Raw genomic sequence first — 20601 nt, 5'->3', positions numbered from 1 at the left:
ATTCGTGTCTGTATCGCTCGCTGCCGCTTGCACGTCGTGGTTGAAATGACCTTTACCCTCTTCCCGTTTCACACAGGCCTGCCCCTGTTGTTCCCTCTGAGAGGAAGAGGAAGTGATGTCACGCCACCACCATCGCTTTGAGAGGGACTACCGGGCACCCTGGGAGCGGAGAGACATCCGTCCTTCTGGCCTCCACAATGGAGGAGCCAATCATAGCTGTGCCTCTGCCGTTGTCAACGGCAACAACCGTCCGGGGCTCCTTCCCCTCCCAGTCATCCCCTCCCTTCTTCCAACTCCAGTTACAGTTGCCGTGACAACATCGAGCAGCGACTTAGTGGTCAAGCGAGGCATCTCGGCAGCAGGATCGGTGGCTCCGGCATCAGCCAAGGTAAGAGGCTCATCCAAATGGATGCTGGGACACCTGCTTCCCTCTGACTCCTCTTGGACAGCTCTCGATCTCTTTTACTGCTCTGTCAGGCTTTCTTTCCTCTCACTGTGTCAACTTTTCAATCTGTGATGACTCCCCAACTGGATGTAATATCTAACTTTTTCCATGCTTTTGAGACTCTTCTGCTTTCTTCTCTCGCTCTGTGTGTCTTCCAGTTCTTCCCTCCCACTTTTTTTCCCAAACATTTCTGCACTGGCACGCCTGTCTTCATGGTTCAACTGTCTCAGCTCCTCAAACCCCCTCTGTTGTTTCTCTCTGCAGCCTCTTTTGCTCTTTACCTTTATCCCTCACTCCAGTTTTGCTGCTCTCTCTGCACATTCTTGCCAAACCATTTTCCTTCCATCTTCATTTTCTCTCTCTGCCAAATTGCTGGCTTGTCCTGCTTTTGCCTCCTTTGTCATTCTTTTCTTACATTATTTAAATGATCTCTGACAGCTGACTCAGATGGGTTCTGCTTTCAGGTGATAATTTGTAGTGTGCTAGAAACAAGCAAACAAAGGGAGCCATATTATTATATACCATATCAGTATATATTGATCTTGTAGGTCATTGATTCCCCAGTGTCCCAGGCGATATTTCTGCATTAACCAGTGGGAAAGATTTAGCTTAGTTGTTACAAATAATAAATTAAGTGGACCCGAACAGGTTTGCATAGAAGCATTAACGGATAATTAAAATTAATGTACGAGCAGTACAAAGCAGCATCTAAAAAGAATGCATAGATATATTTTGTTAGTTACTTTAATACATTGTATAGATAACCAAATTAATTTTCTTTGCAAAAATTATAACTGATAGTTCACACAGTAGTCAGCAAAATTAGTAAAAGGTAATTTTTTTGGCTTGCAGTTGAATTGCAAGGTACCATCATGGATTAACAATTAATATTGTTAGCCAAATATAATAGATACACACCTGTTATGGTAGTCAGGTAAAAATATGAACATAAAGTTGTGTTAAGAGTTTTTTTGAAGAATTTTCAAATCTCATGTTTTAGTACTGAAGAAGACTCTCTGATCAGAGGTTACTATTTTTTACTAAAAAATAGTAACAAAGTAATATTTGTTACTAAATTTACTAAGATCACATCTTAGTAAATTTCCTAGTTAACAATATGTGTTAAAAGCTGAAATTGTTAGCTGTTACCTATCTAGCAGTTAATGCATATTGTGGATAGCAATTTAACAGCAGTTAACGATAGAAATTGTTAGCCAGCTAGCTAAACAGCTAATGTGGCTATAAAGCAAAGTTATGAATATAACACTGTAAATTATTTTGAAAAAGTATGACTAGCAATTATATTGCTAGATAACAGTATGGGTTAACAGATGAAATTGTTGTCTAACTCAGCGGTCCCCAACCCCCGGGCCTCGGACCGGTACCGGCCCGTGAGTCGTTTGGTACCGGGCCGCGAGAGTTGAGGCTCAGTGAAATGTATGGTTTTCAGGGTTTTTAATCGGTTTTCAGCGTTATTTTGTTATCGTTTTTATCGTTAACTTGGTTTTCCTGGGTCTTTTCACGTGTGTTATGAATAAATTTTCTTTTTTTCGGTACTGGTACTAGTTTTATTTTGTTGTATTTATCCGCGACACCTTAAAGGCCGGTCCATGAAAATATTGTCGGGCATAAACCGGTCCGTGGCGCAAAAAAGGTTGGGGACCGCTGGTCTAACTAACCAATTAATAAACAGTTGAAATGGTGTAGACAGGTGATGTAAAAGTGAGGCTAGCAGTTAAACTGTTTGCAAACAGTATGGAGCGGTTAGCGTGTATCAAAAAAGTAGCCTAGCATGCCAGAGTGTTAGCTAAATATTAGGGGTGCAACGATACTCGTATCGATATTGAACCGTTCGATACAGTGCTTTCGGTTCAGTACGCATATGTATCGAACAATACAACATTTTTAATTTAATTTATCTTTTTTTTTTTTTTTTTTTTTTTTTTATCAACTTTTCTTCTGACGATGCTGTCTGTGTTGAGAACTTAGTGGATCTGCGTTCGACTACTCCGCCTAGGCTGCACTGTCGAGCGCAGATCCACTGAGCGCAGCACAAGCTAGCAAGACAGAAGCTAAGCTCGTTGCAACATGGCAAATTGAACCTCCCCCACCCTCATTCAGATCTGGCCTTTGGAACTATTTTGGTCTTCATGTGAAGTATGACCCTGAAGGTAAGCGCGTCATGGACAAAAGTAAAACAGTATGTCAGATGTGCCACACAATGCTCAATTACATGGTGGGAACTAGTGCGTTAGCGCAGTTAGCTCGTTAACGTGTTGACGCCGTCCAGCCCCACGCACGGGCGATCCGTGGTAGCTCGTTAACGGAGATTTGCCGTGTTGTGGCAATAACCTCATTTCAGATTAACGCTGACAGCACTAGTGGGAACACAATGAATATGACTGCACGTTTACACCGACACCATCCTAGTGCAAAGACAAGTGGAAGCAGACAAAAACAACAAGCACGCATGCTACAAACTTTACCCGAGTCATTTAGACAGCCGTTAGCACATGATTCTCCTTATGGGGACCTGATATGTTTAATATGCTGCTGAGAATATAGCCCAGAAGAAGCGTATAGTATAGCTTTTATTTTGGAAAGAGACATTTCTCTGTAATAAACTCTGTTTTCCAAATGAGTGATTTCTCGATCAGATAGATTAATTTTTTTCTTACTCTGTTGTTTCAGCAACATTAAATTTAAAAACTACTTTTGAGTTAAAATATATATTTATAATTTTAATAAATGACAAATTAAAAAAGCATGAACATTTTTTGTATCGAAAAAATATTGAACCGTGACACCAAAGTGTCGAACCGAACCGTGAATTTTGTGTATCATTGCACCCCTACTAAATATATTAAGTAAATTGGCCAATAAGCATAATAAAATAAGTGGATCTTAAGGGAAGTAAGTTAAAAATATCCAGCTAATAGTTAATTAAAAATTGTGGAGAAATATTTAGCTGAAATGAAATTCATTAGAACCAGTGTTGAAGACAAAGGAGTTCAAGTGTAACAAGGCTGTTGAGGTAGATCAGAAGCAAAAGATGGTGAACTGCCGTCAAAGATTAAAAGCAATCTCTTCTCGCTCCATTGTGACCATGATATTTAATCCAAACTGTATTATAAAGCTATTTTTTTAAGGCCTCAAGTGACTTAGGTGCATTCATTCCTGATTTGATTATACGTTGTATTTGTGTTTAGAAAATAACTGCAGCTTGAAAGTGTCTTGAGTGGTATAGTCAAGAGCTGTAGTTTGTGTTTTCCACCCCTTCGTCTTGGGATTTGCTAGCAAGCTGGCTGTCAGCAACGTGTGAAGAGAGAGGCCTTTACCAAAAAGGAGTTAGACATTTTAGCCTCTCCCCAGCCTCCGCTTCCATGGATACCATTCATCTTCTCTCTACATTCCTCCTCACTGTCAGATCATTTTCTTTAACTTGGACTTCTTGGTCTCTTGCTCTTGGTGGAATCTGCTCTGTAAGAGCAGAGGTAAGCAATGCTCTGGTAATTTAGCCCACAAGTGCACATCATTAGATTCCCCGCTGAATACACTGACCACAGACGCAGTGAATCTGCTTTGGCACCGCATCGGCCCTTCCTTTTGTGCAGCTGAATAATTACATACATTTAGACAAAGTCTCGCCAACTCCCACCGTGGCCGTTGTCATCATTCAATGGCTGCCATAGCAATTAACTACTTTGCATTGCATCTGAGTGCACACTTGTTTAAACATACAGCGTATGGGGGAGTGCTTGCACGAGTGCGAGCGTGTGCGCGCACAGCAACAACTGTGTGGTTATTTCCCAAGATGCCAATCTTATTCAGGGATTTACTTTGCTTTGGTTTGCTCCTGACAGTCCTTTGTAGGCAGTAGAGACCAACACAGTTTAGAAAAGCAAATACATAGTCTGGGTTCTGCTTTAATAGTGGCCTACAAAAGATACCAGAAGCCTTAAGAACTGGCCAACACTGTGGGAGCCTGTCTCTCTATCTTCTTCCTGGCTGCATACTGTCCTCACTTGATCTCTGTCATCTTTGATCAAAGCTGTTGGCGGTCACAAAGAGTCTGATGGACGGCTGTAGCTCGCTCTCCACGGGACCCGTGTCCCTGCTCTGTCCACATATACACTAAAAAGCTAGTGGACTATATTGATTTCCACTGGTCCGATGTACATGTGCACGTGTATATGTGCAGGTGTACATATGCGTGTAGGGTAAATGCTGACATTCGAAAAGGGCCATCTGGCTGCATTGTCCATGTAAAGCTAACCACATGGAACGATGAACCGTTGCTAATCTAGACCTATGCTCTGTTATCCCTTTAATTATTTTTTTTAACTTAATTTAACGTGCATTTTGTGCTGCTGTCACAGATGTTGAATTGGATGTAATTATCAAACAGAGCCATTGTGTCTCCGGCTGATGAACAGTATCGTGAATGTCAGGGAAAAGCTCAGTTTCACTCAGCATGCTAGTCGTTTTTCCAAAGCATTTTTTCCTTAGAATATCAATGAGAGTCAATTTACTAGGTAATAACTAAACAGACATCGTAGCATCTGAGCAGGTCGAGGCAAGAGCTGAGGCCTGGTGCCTGTCAGGAATATTACTGTAGGCTCACACAGCAAGGCCAAATTCCATAAAACTTGGTGGAGAGGTGGAGCACGGGTAAAGGAAGTACTCGTCAGATTTTGGTGCGAATTCTGAACGCTTGCCTTAAACTAGCAAAAAGGTGCAATGGCCTTGGTGGAGGTTGTGCTCCGACTTTGTGTTATTTACTCATCATTTAAAAAACAGCACCTTTTCTGACATATCTGTGGACGGGTATATGTGTGCCACCAGTACAACCAATGTTTTCTTAAAGCCAACTGCATATTAAAAGAGGGACATCTAATATTTGGTTACATGGGGATCAAAGGAGTATGTGTACATGTCCTAAATCATTTAGTGTGTGATGCTCAGTTCTGGATGAGACTTCCTTGCTTCACTATTCTGTTTAATTGAACGTAATTGCATCGAAGTTGCGGAGCGCTTGAAGTTCCAACCAGAACATATTAGCTGGACAAGCTGTCTGAGCTAAACATTTGCATAAGGGACATCCTTAAAAGGCACATGCTGTGCCGTTTTATTAATCTCATCTTTTACATTGCGTTAAGTCACACGCTTAACGGAAATACTATCGTCCAGCTGCTTTTGCCTGGGGACAATTAAGCAATGCTTATGCAAACAGCATAGTCGCACGTCCTCACTATTGACATAAAAAGAGAGAGGTGACATTACTTTGCACAGTTTATAAAGCTGAAGACGCATCGCTGGCTTCAATAATGAGTTAAAAAGAGTTTCACACTTCTTCTGTGTGATCCACATAAGGGGTGTGCTTTTAAAAATGTGTAGATGGATGGATTTGTATATGTGTTAATGCTTTAATGCTGCGGCTAAACGTTTGCACATTCATGTTACAACCTGTTATTAAGGTTAGCGAGGATTTTATAGACTTTATATGTGCACTAAAGCTGGAATTTTTTATCTCCTAACACATTACTCAGAAATTATCTTCCCACAGATAGGCTGCTGAAACATATGGATTTTGCTGCATGGACTAATCCCTTACTGTGAAATTTTTAATCCGTCCTTCCCTGATATTTAACAGTAGTGGTAGCTGGAATTTCTTCACCAGCCCTCGTATAACCCAAATGCAGCAGACACAACTAGTACAGCAAGAGCATGGTGATAAACTGAATGATTCACTGGCAGAGCACCGATGATGTTGGATAAGATGGACAAGATGACCGCTGTTTTGCAGTCTGTCTGGGGTCCACTTTTATAAATTTTAAATGTGTCCAAAATCAGAAAAAAATCCAAGAGTCTCACATCAGTACAGCCTTTATATCGATCAAGGGACCGCCAAAAATACATCATTATCATTTGCTTGAAGGTTTATGTTGATGGACGGCATCACTGGCATTTTGATTTCGCTCTGTTTACATCTCATTCGTTTCTCTGTTGAAAATGTTTCTTGATGAGATTTTGGTTTCTGATCTTTCGAGCAGTCTCGAACCGTGATTGCTATTTGTTTAGCCTGTAGCCATCTCATTAGTTTAATGTTGTTGCACTCAGTAGGTAAGTAATCTTGTGTTATTCTGGTCAGATAGCTGTTGTAGGAAGGTGCAAAACGCAGAGAGTCTCTAGCTAAAGTTCAATATGAATTATTTAAAGACAATCTGTGGAGGTTATGCTTTGTATTTTGTAGCGTCTCAAAAAAAAGTGTAAAAAAATCTGGGTAGCAGCGATTTGCAGTAAATAGAAGACGTATAGTTTGTTATCAGCCAACAGTTTGATCTTGAACTTGATATTTGCATTAAAAGTGTTGCTTCAGCAATGATTTGATCCAAGATAAGCATCTCAAAGGGGGGAAAAAACCCCCCAAAAAAACAAAAGCAAAACGAAAAACCCTCGAAGCGCTGACAGCAACAATCAATAGAGCTTCTCTTAAAACAAAATTACACATTGTATCTCACTGGTCATTGATTTCAGCCAGGTCAGGTAGCCAGTGGATTGAAGCAGACCCCATACTGTGACCAACACAACACTGAACCGCGGGTGTCATGGCCTCACTCTGACACAATCAAAAAGAAGAAGAAAAGAAAGAACGCTTGCAAAAAGCACGTTTCTTCAGAGAGTCTTTTCTATTTCTGCATCCCCCCAGCTAATATAATGATAGATGTTCTGGTCAGCGCTGAGGCGTTAAAAAAACTGACCAGTATGACACGACCGGGGCATCACCTTTGTAGTGCATTAGCAGCGGCTTAGCTTAGCTTTTATTCTTATTATCTCGCAGAGCCTTAATATCTGCGTAAAGAAACACTCCATGTGAATGTCACGGCGGTGTCAGGGAGCCTTGTAATGAATAGACTGGAAGAGCGAAAAATTATTGAATCTCTACCGAGGTTGAGGCCAAAGAGGGGGGTGAGGGTGGGGTGGGGGGTCCTTTGAAAAATGGGATAACTTTGTGACGAGTCGCTGTGAAATGTATTGAATATGAGATGATTAAAGTTTAAGTAGGCACACACTGGGGAAGCGGGATGAGAGCGCCGGAACGGAGACGGGAGGAGAGGGAGGCGGGGTGAGGCGCCAGGTGAGGGTTGCTTTTGAATTAGCTCGAGCTAGTGGAGGAAACCACAATTGTTCTGTCAAACACTGCGATGCAACTCCATCATCGAGATAAGATGAAACTTTACATTTTACAAAGCGAGGCAGACTCACCATGGGGTCGCGCCGAAAGCGCTGCTCGCTTTTTACGAGGGAAGCTGAGAACACTGATCATCGCAGCGAGAAAAAAACGATCGCTTCACAGCTTGAAGGGATGTCATCCAGCGTGCCTTTATGCTGATGGACATAAACTGACGGTGCAGATAATTCAGCGAGATGGTTTACAAGAGCTGGTTAAGAATAGTACAAAGAAAAAAAAATATCACGTGGTCCTTTTTTTATCATCCCTGACATTTTGACTTGCATTAAGAGTCAAAATATATACTCCAAACTCTCCCTAAATACTAAATAGTGCGATCTTTCTAAGGCACCTTTATCTTTCTCTTTGAGCTGCAGCAAGGTAAACAATCTTTATGCCGCCGCTGCCTGGATGTGATTTATTAGCTTCTACTGTACGTGTTGCCATCCCATCGCAGACTTGCTGCGTGCCATTTTCATTCACTGCAAAAATGTCACCAAAATCAAGCTTCTAAAAGACAATTCCTCTGAAGTAGAGCTGACTGATTGATGAGAAACCCTTTATTTCAGCACGGCAGCTTTCATTTATTATCTATATGGCATCATGTAAAACCTGAAGGCGTTTTCACAGGTGAGTCAAGAGTCCCTTTATGTGACTTTCAGCGTTTGAACACTTATTCAATTTTAAATATGCGGAGCCAGAGGTCTGTTTCACTCTTTCTTTTCCACCCCTCCTTCTTCTTCTCTTCTTTGTAAGCGGTTAAGTGGTGCATGTGTCGGAGGATATTTTAGCGCTAAAAGTCAGCTGGTCTAACAAAGAGCTGAGCCGAACCTGTCAGCTCTTTTTCCGCCTTGTCCATCTGGTGGTGGTGTCAGTTTGGATAAAGACAGCCCTTCGGCGGGTGCGTATGCAGAAAATCCGCCCTCGAGCGCGCTATTAAAAACGCCACTTTCTTTTTGCTTCTTCTGATTGGATTTTTTTTCTCCTTCACATCACTGGAAAATGAGAGTTCGAATTCCTGGCACATACAAGCGAGGAAAACATTCAAAGCTTGCCGATGCGTACACCTGATCTTAATTGGTCTGACAGTTAATGAACTAAGACTTCCTACTTCAGTCTTTTACTTTCCATTACTCAGGCATTAATTCTTTTTTTTTTTTTGTGTTTGTGTGTAATCGCAAACATCATCGGGGTGTTTGTGGACAAACAAATGTGCTGTCACCCATCTACGACAGAGGTACTAAGAAACGGCGGGCCTCAAGGGAGCAGTGGGAGGATTAGGCAGTGATTTTCCTTCACATGATACAGGGAAACTTTTGAGTATTAATGAGATGCAGCGATCGTGTGTTTACCTGGAGCAACGGCGCTGGGGTCTGGACGTCTCTGCGCCATGTGGGAAGAATTAAAGCTTCCCGCTTTGAATCAGACCACGCTACGCTGCCATGATTGCTAATCAAGGACAGAGATACAGAGCCAGCCAGCCAGCCAGACAGATGGACGGACAGACACAGAGAGAGAGTCAGAGACAAGACAGAGAGACAGGTGAACTCCTCAGTCATGAGGACTGCATACTGTCAAACTGTCAGAGGGAAAAAGGCATTGTAAAAAAGGAACTGTCAAAACCGTATTTTTCTTTCTTTCTTTTCTTTTTTTGTCCGGTATTCACATTTTAAATCGGACGGGTTGTGAATGGGAGTCATCAATCCGATGACAGATTTATCAGAAATCTCTCGCCCTCATCGCAAAGTTAGGACAACGTCATCTTTCGCTGTCCAAAAAAATATTGATAGCTGTCTTGATTTAGGGAGGAAAGGTTGGTAAAAGAAAAGAAAGAAAAATCCACATAAAAACGAAACAGCGGGCAGATGTGGGAGGATAACGAAGCAACAGGTCAAAGGACAGGTGAAGGAAAGCGTTATCTTAGTCTGTCTCGTCACTCTCGCGGTGACAGGAGTGTCCCGCGGGCTTCATCTAACCCACATCTTTTTTCATGAGTGCTCCCGTGTCTGTCTATCCTGTCCACAGACCCACAGAGGTAGGATCCCAGCTGACCTTTTGTCTCGACAATGTAGCGCTGCAATTATCCATCCAGCTCTTCCCCTGTAACGATTCTGCACCCAGCCAAGTCTTCCCTCTCTCTGTCTTTTTCTGCTTTCGGTGCACGTGTTGGATTTGGACGCCTTTGGGAAAAGAAAAATAAAACAGACCGAGATGAGCTATTGTTCAAAGAAATCCACGGATACCCCAAAATAGGAGACCTTTGTGGGTAGGGGGGCTGGCTCTGCGGTGTGTCTGTAACTGGTTACGGTGGGCTTTACAAAAACATTCTGCATGCACGGCTCTGGCATTAGAAGAGAAGATTGTCCAGTAGGGGCCTGCTCTTCTCCTTTTTTTTCTGTTGTGTTTTTGTGTGTGTGTGTGTGTGTGTGTGTGTGTGTGTGTGTGCGCATATATGTGTGGGTGGAAATGGAAAAGCAGCCTTCTCAACACACCGGCTGTCTTATGAGTCTGGCTCCAAACTGGCGGCCTGATGGCTCAATCTAATAAGCAGTCATTGGATATCAGATTTGAATCTTTCTCTGCTGTGTGAAAGACGAGACGCAAGTCCCTTCTCTATTTATGTCACAATGACTATGCAATATGAGGGTGTTATATTGAAAGGGTTTGAGGAGTGTGTTGTCATCCAATACTGTACATCTGCTCTCCCACCAGTACATGGAGATCATTGTCCCTCCGGTCTTTGGCTGAGGAGAAACTGGCACGGTGAGCATCACTAGACAAATAAAGGTGTGTTTACGAAGAGCGGATTTGTCTCGGAGGCTCTCGTTGGCATTAGTTTGTCTCCTGTGCTCGTATTTGTTGGGGAAATTAGTAGCTTATGCTACCCTCTGCAGTTGCATGATTTGATGACAGCAACAAAGGCCTAGAAATCCCAGGCTTTTTTTTTCTCTTCTTTTTCATCTTGCTCCATCACACCTCTATTACTTTTTCGATCTAATTCGTCTGCCCATCTCTGCGCTTCCCCCTCCTGTCCACCACCCCTTTTGCGACTTCAAACAACTTCTTGTCTTTGTTGAGGCATAGATCCCCACTCCTGCGTCAGCAATGCCACCCTCTGAGCGCGCTTGTGTGAAATTGGATTGCTGATCCGTTGGTTTTGAGTGGCAGAGATGTAATATGGGATAGCGGCAACCGCATGCTCTGATGCCAGAGACAGCTGTTACAGGACACCGAGGGATCACAGACGACGCTTGACTCCCGGTCCTCATCTCTTCAAGACTGTAAATGCTCTCAGTAAATCTCATGACAACATAAAGGAAAACAGCGCTGAACAACAAGCAGAAACACACAAGGCTGTGGTCAGGCACGTCGCGCTGCCCGGCGTGTTCAAGGCTGTCAGATTTGCCCGATTCGCTTAAGTGTCAGGAGGTCACCGTTGATCCCTGGGCAATTTGAAGTGGCTGTCGTCTTAGATTTGCCATTATCATTTGTCATCGCTGCCGACGGTGCGTGTCACCGCTCCTCTTCCTCACCACAGGTTGAGAGGTCTGAGTCAAAGGGAAAAGTTATTCTTCACACAAATGTATCTTGCGATTATCACACACTCGGACTTCTTTGGCCTGAAAGGTAAAAGGTTTGCACTCTTTATCAGCTTGAATTCATGTCACTGGCGGGAGCATTTTTTTTTTTTTTTTACCCCCAAGGCAAAAAATGGTATAAAAGCAAGTGCAGCTACTTCTCAAAACCACTCTTGCAGCATAGCCTGTCTTCGACATCCCTCCATTTTTCTCCAGTTGTGTTTTAAACACTTATTTTGCTGCAAAGTATGGCTCAATCCACAGCGCTCACTCTTAGCTCTTATCCTCCTCGAAACTCAGAAACAAGGTTGCTTATTTTTTTTGTGCTGGCTGCAATAACTTGATTCAAAGTATATCATATTCTGAAAACTGCTCCGAGTGTAGGATAAAGCCGCAGCCACGCAATATCCACCTGAGGGCTGAAAAGCTCCCCCAAAATAATTGAGCTGGCTAAAAATATCAGTTTAGTAAGTCAGAGGATTTTTGTTGTTGTTGTTTGTATATTCTGAAAGAGAACTATGTCTAAGTTGTTGTTACAAAGGTAAAGTTGGTAGATGTTGCTAGTACTGGGTGGGCCCCTTTTGCCTTCAGAACTGCCTTAATTCTTCATGTAACAGATCCAGCAGGTACTGGACACCTTCAGAGATTTTGGTCCATGACATGATAGCGTAACACAGCTGTACATCCTTGATGAGAATCTTCCATCTCACCATCCCAAAGAAGCTCTGTTGGATTGAGATCTGGTGGCTGCGAAAGCCATTTGAGTGCAGTGAACTTGGTTTGAACCTCAGCAGGTCGTCTTTCTACATGCCTAAATGCATCAGGTTCCTGCAATGTGATTGGCTGATTAGATATTAATCATTTGTACAAGTTTTCCCTAACAAAATGGCCAACAGGTGTACTTAACAAAGTGGTCAGTGACTGCATATTAGTAGGCGGCCATTGTTAGGTATTTGCAACTTAAAAAAAAAAAATTTAAAAGAACCTCCAGTTACTGCTAATTTCTTTATCACCTTCTGGACCCAGTTCCATAGGGGATGGCCGTAAGATTGCTGAGAATAAATACCACTGTTTGAAACTTCAACCCAAAAGTTTTCATTATTTTTTCAATTAGATACTCTATTTTGCTAAAAGTATTCATTTTCCCAGCCAAATCATTGAATTCGGGTGTTCCAGTTGCTTCCATGGCCACAGGTGTATAAAATCGAGCACCTAGGCATGGAGACTGTACACACATCTGTGAAAGAATGGGTCGCTCTCAGGAGCTCAGTGAATTCCAGCATGGTACCATGATAGGATGCCACCTGTGCAACAAGTCCAGTCGTGAAATTTCCCTGCTGCTAAATATTCAACAGCCAACTGTTAGTGGTTTTATAACTAAGTGGAAGTGATTATGAACAGCAGCAACTCAGCCATGATGTGGTGGGACACATAAAATAACCGAGCAGCTTCAGCAGTTGTTGAGGTGTATAGTGTCAGAGGTCAGCAACTTTCTGCAGAGTCGATCCCTACAGATCTCCAGACTTCATGTGGCCTTCAGATTAGGTGTCGCGGAAAAATACAACAAAATAAAACCAGTACTGGTACCAGAAAAAAGAAGATTTATTCACAACACATGGGAAAAGACCCAGGGAAACAGAGTTAATGATAAAAAACCCTGAAAACCATAAATTTCACACCTGAACCTCAGCTCTCGCGGCCCGGTACCAAGCGACTCATGGAGCGGTACCGGTCCGTGGTCCAGGTGTTGGGGACCGCTGGCGTAGAGAGCTTCATGGAATCAGTTTCCATGTCCAAGCAGCTGCAATCAAGTCTTACATCACCACACCCAATGCAAAACGTCATGGCGATTATGGCGTGGGGTTTTTTTGGACTTGGGCTTGCACCTTACTTTGCGGAAACAGTTTGGGGATGGCCCCTTCCTGTTCCGACATGACTAATCAGCAGTGCACAAAGCAAGGTCCATAAACACATGGATACGCAGGGATGGTGCGGAAGAACTTGACTGGCCTGCACAGAGTCCTGACCTCAACCTGACAAAACACCTTTTGGATGAATTGGAGTGGAGACTGCAAGCCAGGCCTTCGCATCCATCTTCATCGTTTGACCTCACAAATGTACTTCTGGAGGAATGGTCAAAAAGTCCCAGAAACACAGTCTTGTGGAAAGCTTTCCTAGAAGAGTTGAAGCCTTTATCACTGCAAAGGGTGGGCAGATATATGAGCAACATGGATTAATGATGGGATATTACTCAATTTCATATCCATGTGAAGGCAGATGAGCAAATAATTTTGGCAATATAGTGTAGTTATGACTTTAGTTGTACTAAAACGCTCCAACCACTTCAAAGCATTCATTATTTAGATGTGTCCTCATGAAATCAGCAGCAGCAGAGAATTTTTTAGCACTCCCCACTAATGACAGCATCATCTTTAGTCAAAGGAGCTTGCAAAGAAAAGCGTCTGGACTTCTTTAAGTTACTTGAAGACGTTTCACCTCTCATCCGAGAAGCTTCTTCAGTTCTAAGGTCAAATGGTGGAGAGTCCCAGATATAAACCTAGTGGGAGTGACCCCCCACAGAGGGACAAAAGGACCCCCTGATGATCCTCTAATCGCCTGAGCCAAGGTGTGAAACTGGGTGTGGGTCCCAATCAGCCAGAGTTTCGGGTGAGTTCATTGTGAAACCTGGCCCCACCTTATCATGCGAATTCCTGAGATCAGATGGCCCAGGATGTGAGTGGGCATCATCTTTACCTCTCATACACTCGTACAACTTTTTGTTTTGATTTAGCAACACTTCTCACTTGTGTTTTAACAGTTATTAGGGAATGGGTGTCTTTGGTGGAGTTCGTCATGTTGTGAATCCCTAAAGAAGCATTAGCAGAATGCTAGCATTTAATGGGTTGTGCAAGAAAAAGTGGTGAGACGTCAGATAGCAGTGTTTCCTTTCGGTTGTGGCACATCATCTGTACTGTTTTCGTGAGAACTAGGGCATTTTTTGTGTCTAGAAGCATGTGTAAATAGTCATTTTAGCCTTTTATGTAACAGAGAATAGACTACTTGCACTAGGGCATGTGACGTATTTCCGTTTCCAAATAGTACCGCTTGTGCGTTTCCGGTACGTTTGCTTATCTATCGGTAGCTATGCTAATGTCGCTTCAGAATGAGTATAAAAAGGAAAGTATTTAAAACAGAACATTTTCAAAAACAGGAGAAGAAATACTCCGAGCATTGCTGTGTCCCACTTTGTTCAGCTTCAGCCAAATTTAACGGCATACTAAGTTTTCATGCCTTTCCGACCCATTCCGACTTGAGAAGACAATGGCTGGTAAATATACGCCGGGATCATTTCACGATTACCTCTCACACCAGGGTCTGCTGCAGACACTTTGCCAGTGATCAACTCATAGAGCCAACAACCCTCGATGGTCGAAGGCGGCTTATTAAAGGTGCTGTACCAACACTTTTTGAGTGGAATGGCTATAAAGTTGAACCACCGCGGCGTAGTGTTTGGGAGAGAACGGAGCGACGCCCTGAACTAGTTCCTCCTGACGATCAAGAAGAGCACAGTCTTACAAGAGATCATGACTACTGCTCAGTCCCTGAGCCATCTGCATTGGACATATCTGCATCAGCTGCAGAAGACCTGTCCGAAGACGTGGAGACTCTGAGGAAGGAAATACAGGAGTTACGTGTCCAGCGAGAATTTGGGTTACAGCGTTTTGCTGGCTCCGACACTGACATCCGATTCTATACCAGGTACATCTAAGTTCTATTCAAGCTAACTGTTTAAAATATACCAAGGTCACCATCAGTTAAATTTAGAAAGTTTTTCCAGTCTTAATGAAAACAAAATAGAAATGTACTTTTTCTCTGCTGATTGTATGTTTTATGTAGATGCTTTAGTATTTAAACAATATCCTAATGCTACAGGTAAAATACAACACCAAATACTCTTAATCAGACTATTTTATACAGCAATGCCATTAGCATATTTGTCACAGTTCACATTATTTTTATGTCAGTGTGTAATGTTAATTAATGATTGACATGATGTATGTCTCTCTCGTGAATAGATTTCCAAGCTATGATCATTTGATGGCATTCTGGGTTTTGATTGAGCCTTGCATCTATAAAATGATCCGGGTTTCAAGAGCCAAGTCAGCTGCCAATCGGAACGAAGAAGTGTTGACACCTGCACGCACATCAACAGTAGGTTATGGGTTTGTTGGTAGTTAGAACTAGAGGTGTAATGTTATTGTATTTATGTACAATAACATTACTTTATGTACAGTAGCATACATACACAGGTGTATGTATGCTAGACTCAGTATCCTTTACATACATACACCTGTGCACTACAGCACCTCATTGTTTACCCCATGGTACAGTATGGTATGCCTAACCATTACAAAACATTTAGCCAAGAAAAGAATAATTTTACTAGTTCATAGCTTAAGGAGTAACATTTTCCCTTTTGTTTTCACCTTCCAGAGGCAGCTGCTACAGCCAATTGATGAGTTTTTTCTTTTCCTGGTTTTCCTGTCAGTTGGTTGGAAGGAGAGGGACCTGGCACACCGATTTAACATACACCAGTCCACAGTGAGCCGCATTATTGCAACATGGACAAATTTTCTTGCCACTGCACTGGGGTCTCAGTGCATCTGGCTTACACGTGAAGAAGTGCAAGCTTACCTCCCTGAGGAATTCAAAGATTTCTCAGACACCCAGATGATCCTTGACTGTACAGAGCTGAGGTGTCAGACACCATCCTCACCACTTCTCCAAAGTGAAATGTACTCTTCGTACAAATCCCACTGTACGATGAAAGCCCTGGTTGGCATAGCTCCACATGGTCCAGTGACATTCATCTCTAATCTGTATGCTGGTTCGGTTAGTGACAAGGAACTATTCAAACAATCAGGCATTGCTGAGAAGTTGACTGAAGACATGGCAGTGATGGTAGATAAGGGCTTCCTAATCACTGATTGTTGTAAATGCAAAGTGTACTGCCCACCTTTTCTATCTAAGCAGAAGCAGATGCCAGCATACCAGGTTAAGGAGACGCAGGCCATAGCCAGACTCAGGGTACATGTGGAGCGAGTCATTAGGAGGATCAAACAGAACAAACTTTTTGATATCATCATTACCATGTCACATGTTTATAATATCAACCAACTGTTTGCAGTGGCATGTATGCTGTCAAATTACCAGAACACAGCATTAGTTAAAAAATGGGTTAAGTGAGACAAGATGGATTTTTCCCAAGACACCAGTGCCAGTACAAGTAACTTATGGAAAATGACCTGCAGCTGAGGCCACTACAGTTGCATTTCTTCCTTCTCAGCTGACAATACTTGATTACAGAAATGGTACTTGAGTGCCGATAGTTGAGTTTCAGTTATTGATAATTCAAATTCATTGCAAATGTTTAATGTTAATAATACTGTTTAATTATACTACTATTATTACTATTCAGATTCAACAAAACTATTTATCAAAATTATAAAGTAAATCACTAAATCGTTTTAAAACCATAAGTGACATTGAACTTTTGTAACATCAAAAATACCATTTGTCATTTTCTACAGTTCAGTTATTGTCTAAATGTATATCAGTATGCTAGGCATGGAGTTTTAAATACTTACCATGTAAATAAGTTCTGCACAAATTCAACGTTTTAATGTGCGTTTTTAAAAATTAAATTGATGCCATTGCTTAAATAACAGTTTATTGATGTCACATAAAAGTAACATGTAACAACAAAAGAATTCATGAAATATATTGAAAATAAAACATCAGTTATTTTGTTCCAGCCAGCCTGAAGGATCTGTTTTTCTTTTTGCTGTTTTCACTGTTCATTTTTTCAAACACAGGTATCTTGGCATATATATGTAAAAAAAGAAATAGTCTGCCTTTTCTCTGATTGCATTGTGCACATCTATATCCATGTATATTCTTTGCACTAGGTAGTCCTCTTGTGCCCACACAACAAAGTCACACCACTGCATCCCACTGATGAGCAGTTGTCCTTGCACTTGCCAGTAATATGCGTGGCTCTTTTTTAGTTTAGGGGTACCACATTCCATCTGCACATATTTGCAGTCAATAAAGTTTTGTACATTGGGACATTTGAATTCGACGAAGCCAAACTGGGGGTATTCATTGGGGTCAAAAACAACACCATCAGGAGATGCAGCAAGCCAGGGGGCAATGGGGTGAATGACCAGACCACAGGGTGAGTAGTTAACATTCATTAGCCTACTATACTCTGCTGCTATTGCAGGCTCCATCTCAGTTCCTCTCCTCATGTCTGCTGTCTGCCTTGTTCCCTTCAATATACGCTCTGCTAGTGACTCGGCCGAGCTCTGGCCTCTGACGTGACACACCTCCCGAAACCTAGAGGCAGTCACTCTGGGCCTGCGGAGCTGATGCCACTCAGACGAAGAGCTTTGCTCACGTGTAGCTTCCTCTATTTTGTGAGCCATTTCCAGAGTTACAGACAAGCTTTTCAGATGCAGAAGCTCTTCTTCTGAGCACACAAACACACAATCTGATGGCAAGATGTCATACCCCTCCAGAGGCAAGTGCGGTGTTGGTGGTGCATCGCGGTGTAGTGTGATGTACCGGGTTGTCAAAACCGGCTGCTGATATGACAGAACACTGCCCTCCTGCACCAGCCCAAAGGCACTTTCCACAAGGGGCTTGTCAGGTCTCATGTTCATTGTGGTCACAAGTGGCCTGTCCTCAATATTAAATTTTGCATATGCCTCCGTTATTCTGAACAAGCAGGGATCTGGTAACGGACCCACCATGCCTCTGTAGAAGCCACTCCTAAAGAAAACATCAATGACAATAATGTAAGGAAGAAGGTTGTTATACTGAACAACAACTAAACTAAAAACTAAAAGGTGTAAAACAGTGGTGCATAAGTTAGAGACTGGGATGTATATGTACATGACTGAGTTAGCTGTCTTCAGAAAGTGTAATGTTGTATGTAAATTAATACCTATTCTGACACATGTATGTATGAAAAAAATAGCAACATACATTTGTAACACGTGAAACCAAATTTTACAAATCTAATTACCGTACTCCAGTCTGGGCCATCCTATTTGGTACTGGCTTAGTGAAGATCATGGAGTTGATGGGTCCTGGCTTCACACCCTAACAGAAGACACATTTACTATGGATGGTGTTGCTGTTCATATGTAAACATGGACTAATTCAAAAACTTTAACCTCATTTAAATTACCACTGTCCGTGGCTTGTGCCATTGCTGTTCAGATTCCGTGCAGCTATGCACAGGGGGGACAACCGGCACTCTGAGTTGTGAGTAGTGTGCTGTTTGGAAGAGCAGTGCCACTGTGTGATTGCACATAACAGCGCCTGCCACACAGGAGCACTGGCTATGTGTCAGTATCACCGGCGATGAATCCAGAAGCTTAATCTAAGAAGAAAGAACGAAAATTAAAAATGTAACATCTTCATGGAAGAGCCGAACAGGAACATAGTTCAGTGTTATGGTTACGCACCCTCCTGAATGCTTAGTGTTTCCTTCTCTCCCTATTAAAACAACTTAACCATGCTTGATAACTGTAATAACTTAGATTGTGTATATTTGCAGTATTAACTTGTTGTCAAATGTTTCTGATCACCCACACACGTTGATTTAACTATCTGACTAGTCAAATTAGGAGTGATAAAGCAGGGAGACAAGGAAAACATTCAAGTTGATGGGCCTTTAGGAATGAACTTAACTAATGCTTAAATGAACTGAACCCCACAGAACGGGGATTAACAACTTTACACAGCTTCCTGCCTACACTTAGTCTGTGTGGTGCCTCACTCTTCCTCATCGACCTGTAGCACAGGGCTCTCACACCGACCTCCCCTGACAACCTGTCTTTATTGGACACTGAATAAAGATACAAGTACCATTAGCATTATTTCTGTATTACTCATTTCAGCATGTCTTAAACATATATATTTTACACTTAACTACCTAATGCTACTCTTGCTAACTACCTCCATAGTTAGCCAACTACCTAACGCTAATATAACAGTGTCTAACAACAAAAGTGACATTAGTTAAGAAAACCTCAACTACAGTTTAGGACGACATAAAACACCGTTTAAGAAAACATGTAATGTAGAGAACTGACATCAAATGAAGGACATAGCGGAGTAACGTAGTGTTTGCATTTGACGTTAGCTAGCGTTTCTTTGTCGGTTAATTTACGTTTTCTTACCTTCGTAGTTGTGTATATAAGATGCAGCATATAACTTAAATCCTTTATCTAATTTGCTGGCGGGGGTAGTCGTCACTCTGCAAATCCGATGAACATCGGTGATGTTCAATTTTGGGAGCTCTTGTAGGCATCGAGTGTAGAACGTCGCCATGGTTTAACCGCACCGGAAGCACTGGAGCAGGACTACATAGAACGCGGAAGTGTTAGTGCAAGTAGTCCATTGTTCACCGAGTGTTATCTCATGAGCACCCCCCACTGTGCCCTCAGCTGAATCGCAGCCAATTTCTGTACAGTGGAATTAATAGGAGGTATAAAGACTCCCCTACATTGCTGACATTACGCATAGCTGTCTGAATTATCCACATTTCACTATAACACAAAATGAATACTGTGAAATTGCTTTAGTTTAACCTCATCAGCGGGACAAAAAAATGCTTGCTTCTTTGTCTGATGCCTCCTATCTTATTGCCTGCATCACTTCTACTACGGGCTCTTCTTTAGAGAACAGCTTTTCGATAACTCGTAAAAAGAACAAGACTCGCTTCTGTGACTTGTTTGTACCGCAGACGTCTTTTGTTTTCTGTTTTTTTTTTTCTTTTTTTTTGTATTATGTGGTTGTGACAGAGGCAGCTTTATAAAGTGAGTGGAATCACATGAAGTGTTTTTTCTCCCCGTGTGGGTGGGACCTAATTGTGCTCTGTCTCTGTGCTTATGCAAGTTTTAAACTAGCACTTTCATCTCCCACTTAAACAAGTTCAGTATTTAAAAAGGAATTTATAGAAAAATGAGTTGTAATTGACATTGTCCGCATTCGGTTGTTTACGGCACATTTTAGATAATAGTTTTTACAAAGCAGCAGTCAGATGTCTGGAGACGCTAAAGCCCCTCTCTTCAGTTCAAGGCTGCCATTCATTCATCTATGTAATTGAGCACATCATCGAATGAGTGGATCAGCACTCTAGCCCTTCATACCCACACTTAGTACCCAAATTTCCTTTCAAGTGTTAAATGAACCCCCCGCTGATCCTCGCTGATTGTATGTCATTTGGATTTTGTCTGGTGGCAATAAAACCTCATCTGCCAGCATCGTTCTCC

At 42.1% G+C, this 20601-nt stretch overlaps 2 protein-coding genes and 1 long non-coding RNA gene across 18 annotated transcripts in view; 2 read left to right on the top strand and 1 right to left on the bottom strand.

Annotated features, from left to right (window-relative positions):
* klhl29 (kelch like family member 29) overlaps positions 1–20601 on the top strand; it is a 286208-nt gene that overhangs the window by 104568 nt on the left and 161039 nt on the right. For all 15 annotated transcript variants that reach the window (XM_076873712.1, XM_004542181.3, XM_004542178.2 and 12 more), the window contains one exon: positions 77–388. In XM_076873712.1, the coding sequence (XP_076729827.1) occupies positions 116–388 (273 nt within the window). In that variant the 5' untranslated portion in view covers positions 77–115. The remainder of the gene's footprint in view (positions 1–76; positions 389–20601) is intronic.
* On the top strand, positions 10268–15795 carry LOC106676583 (uncharacterized). Its single transcript, XR_013093091.1, has 3 exons — positions 10268–15013; positions 15331–15466; positions 15749–15795. It is a non-coding gene; the product is annotated as an uncharacterized LOC106676583 (long non-coding RNA).
* Positions 16971–19716, bottom strand: LOC112430063 (uncharacterized). 2 transcript variants are annotated; one of them, XM_076873714.1, is made up of 5 exons: positions 19507–19716; positions 19081–19172; positions 18510–18704; positions 18345–18421; positions 16971–18088 (listed from the first exon to the last, which is right to left on the bottom strand). In XM_076873714.1, exons 1-5 carry the CDS (start codon positions 19655–19657, stop codon positions 17113–17115), a joined length of 1491 nt encoding a protein of 496 aa, XP_076729829.1. In that variant the 5' UTR covers positions 19658–19716; the 3' UTR covers positions 16971–17112. The 2 variants fall into 2 exon arrangements, with proteins under 2 accessions (XP_076729829.1, XP_024660917.2); XM_024805149.2 differs by lacking the exon at positions 19081–19172 and having other exon boundaries at positions 19507–19715.

Source organism: Maylandia zebra, linkage group LG15 (genome assembly GCF_041146795.1).
Source record: "Maylandia zebra isolate NMK-2024a linkage group LG15, Mzebra_GT3a, whole genome shotgun sequence".
Lineage (NCBI taxonomy): Eukaryota > Metazoa > Chordata > Actinopteri > Cichliformes > Cichlidae > Maylandia > Maylandia zebra.
Note: the sequence above shows the minus strand (reverse complement) of the source record. Positions and strands in the feature narration are given on the sequence as shown.

Excerpts from the sequence above, each read along its gene's own strand:
- LOC112430063 (XM_076873714.1), bottom strand. The coding sequence starts at position 19,657 with ATGGCGACGTTCTACACTCGATGCCTACAAGAGCTCCCAAAATTGAAC. Across the intron at positions 18,705-19,080 it reads AGGCACCACACAGACTAAGT|ATTAAGCTTCTGGATTCATC; the intron begins GTAGGCAGGAAG and ends CTTTCTTCTTAG. Across the intron at positions 18,422-18,509 it reads GGCACAAGCCACGGACAGTG|GGTGTGAAGCCAGGACCCAT; the intron begins GTAATTTAAATG and ends GTCTTCTGTTAG.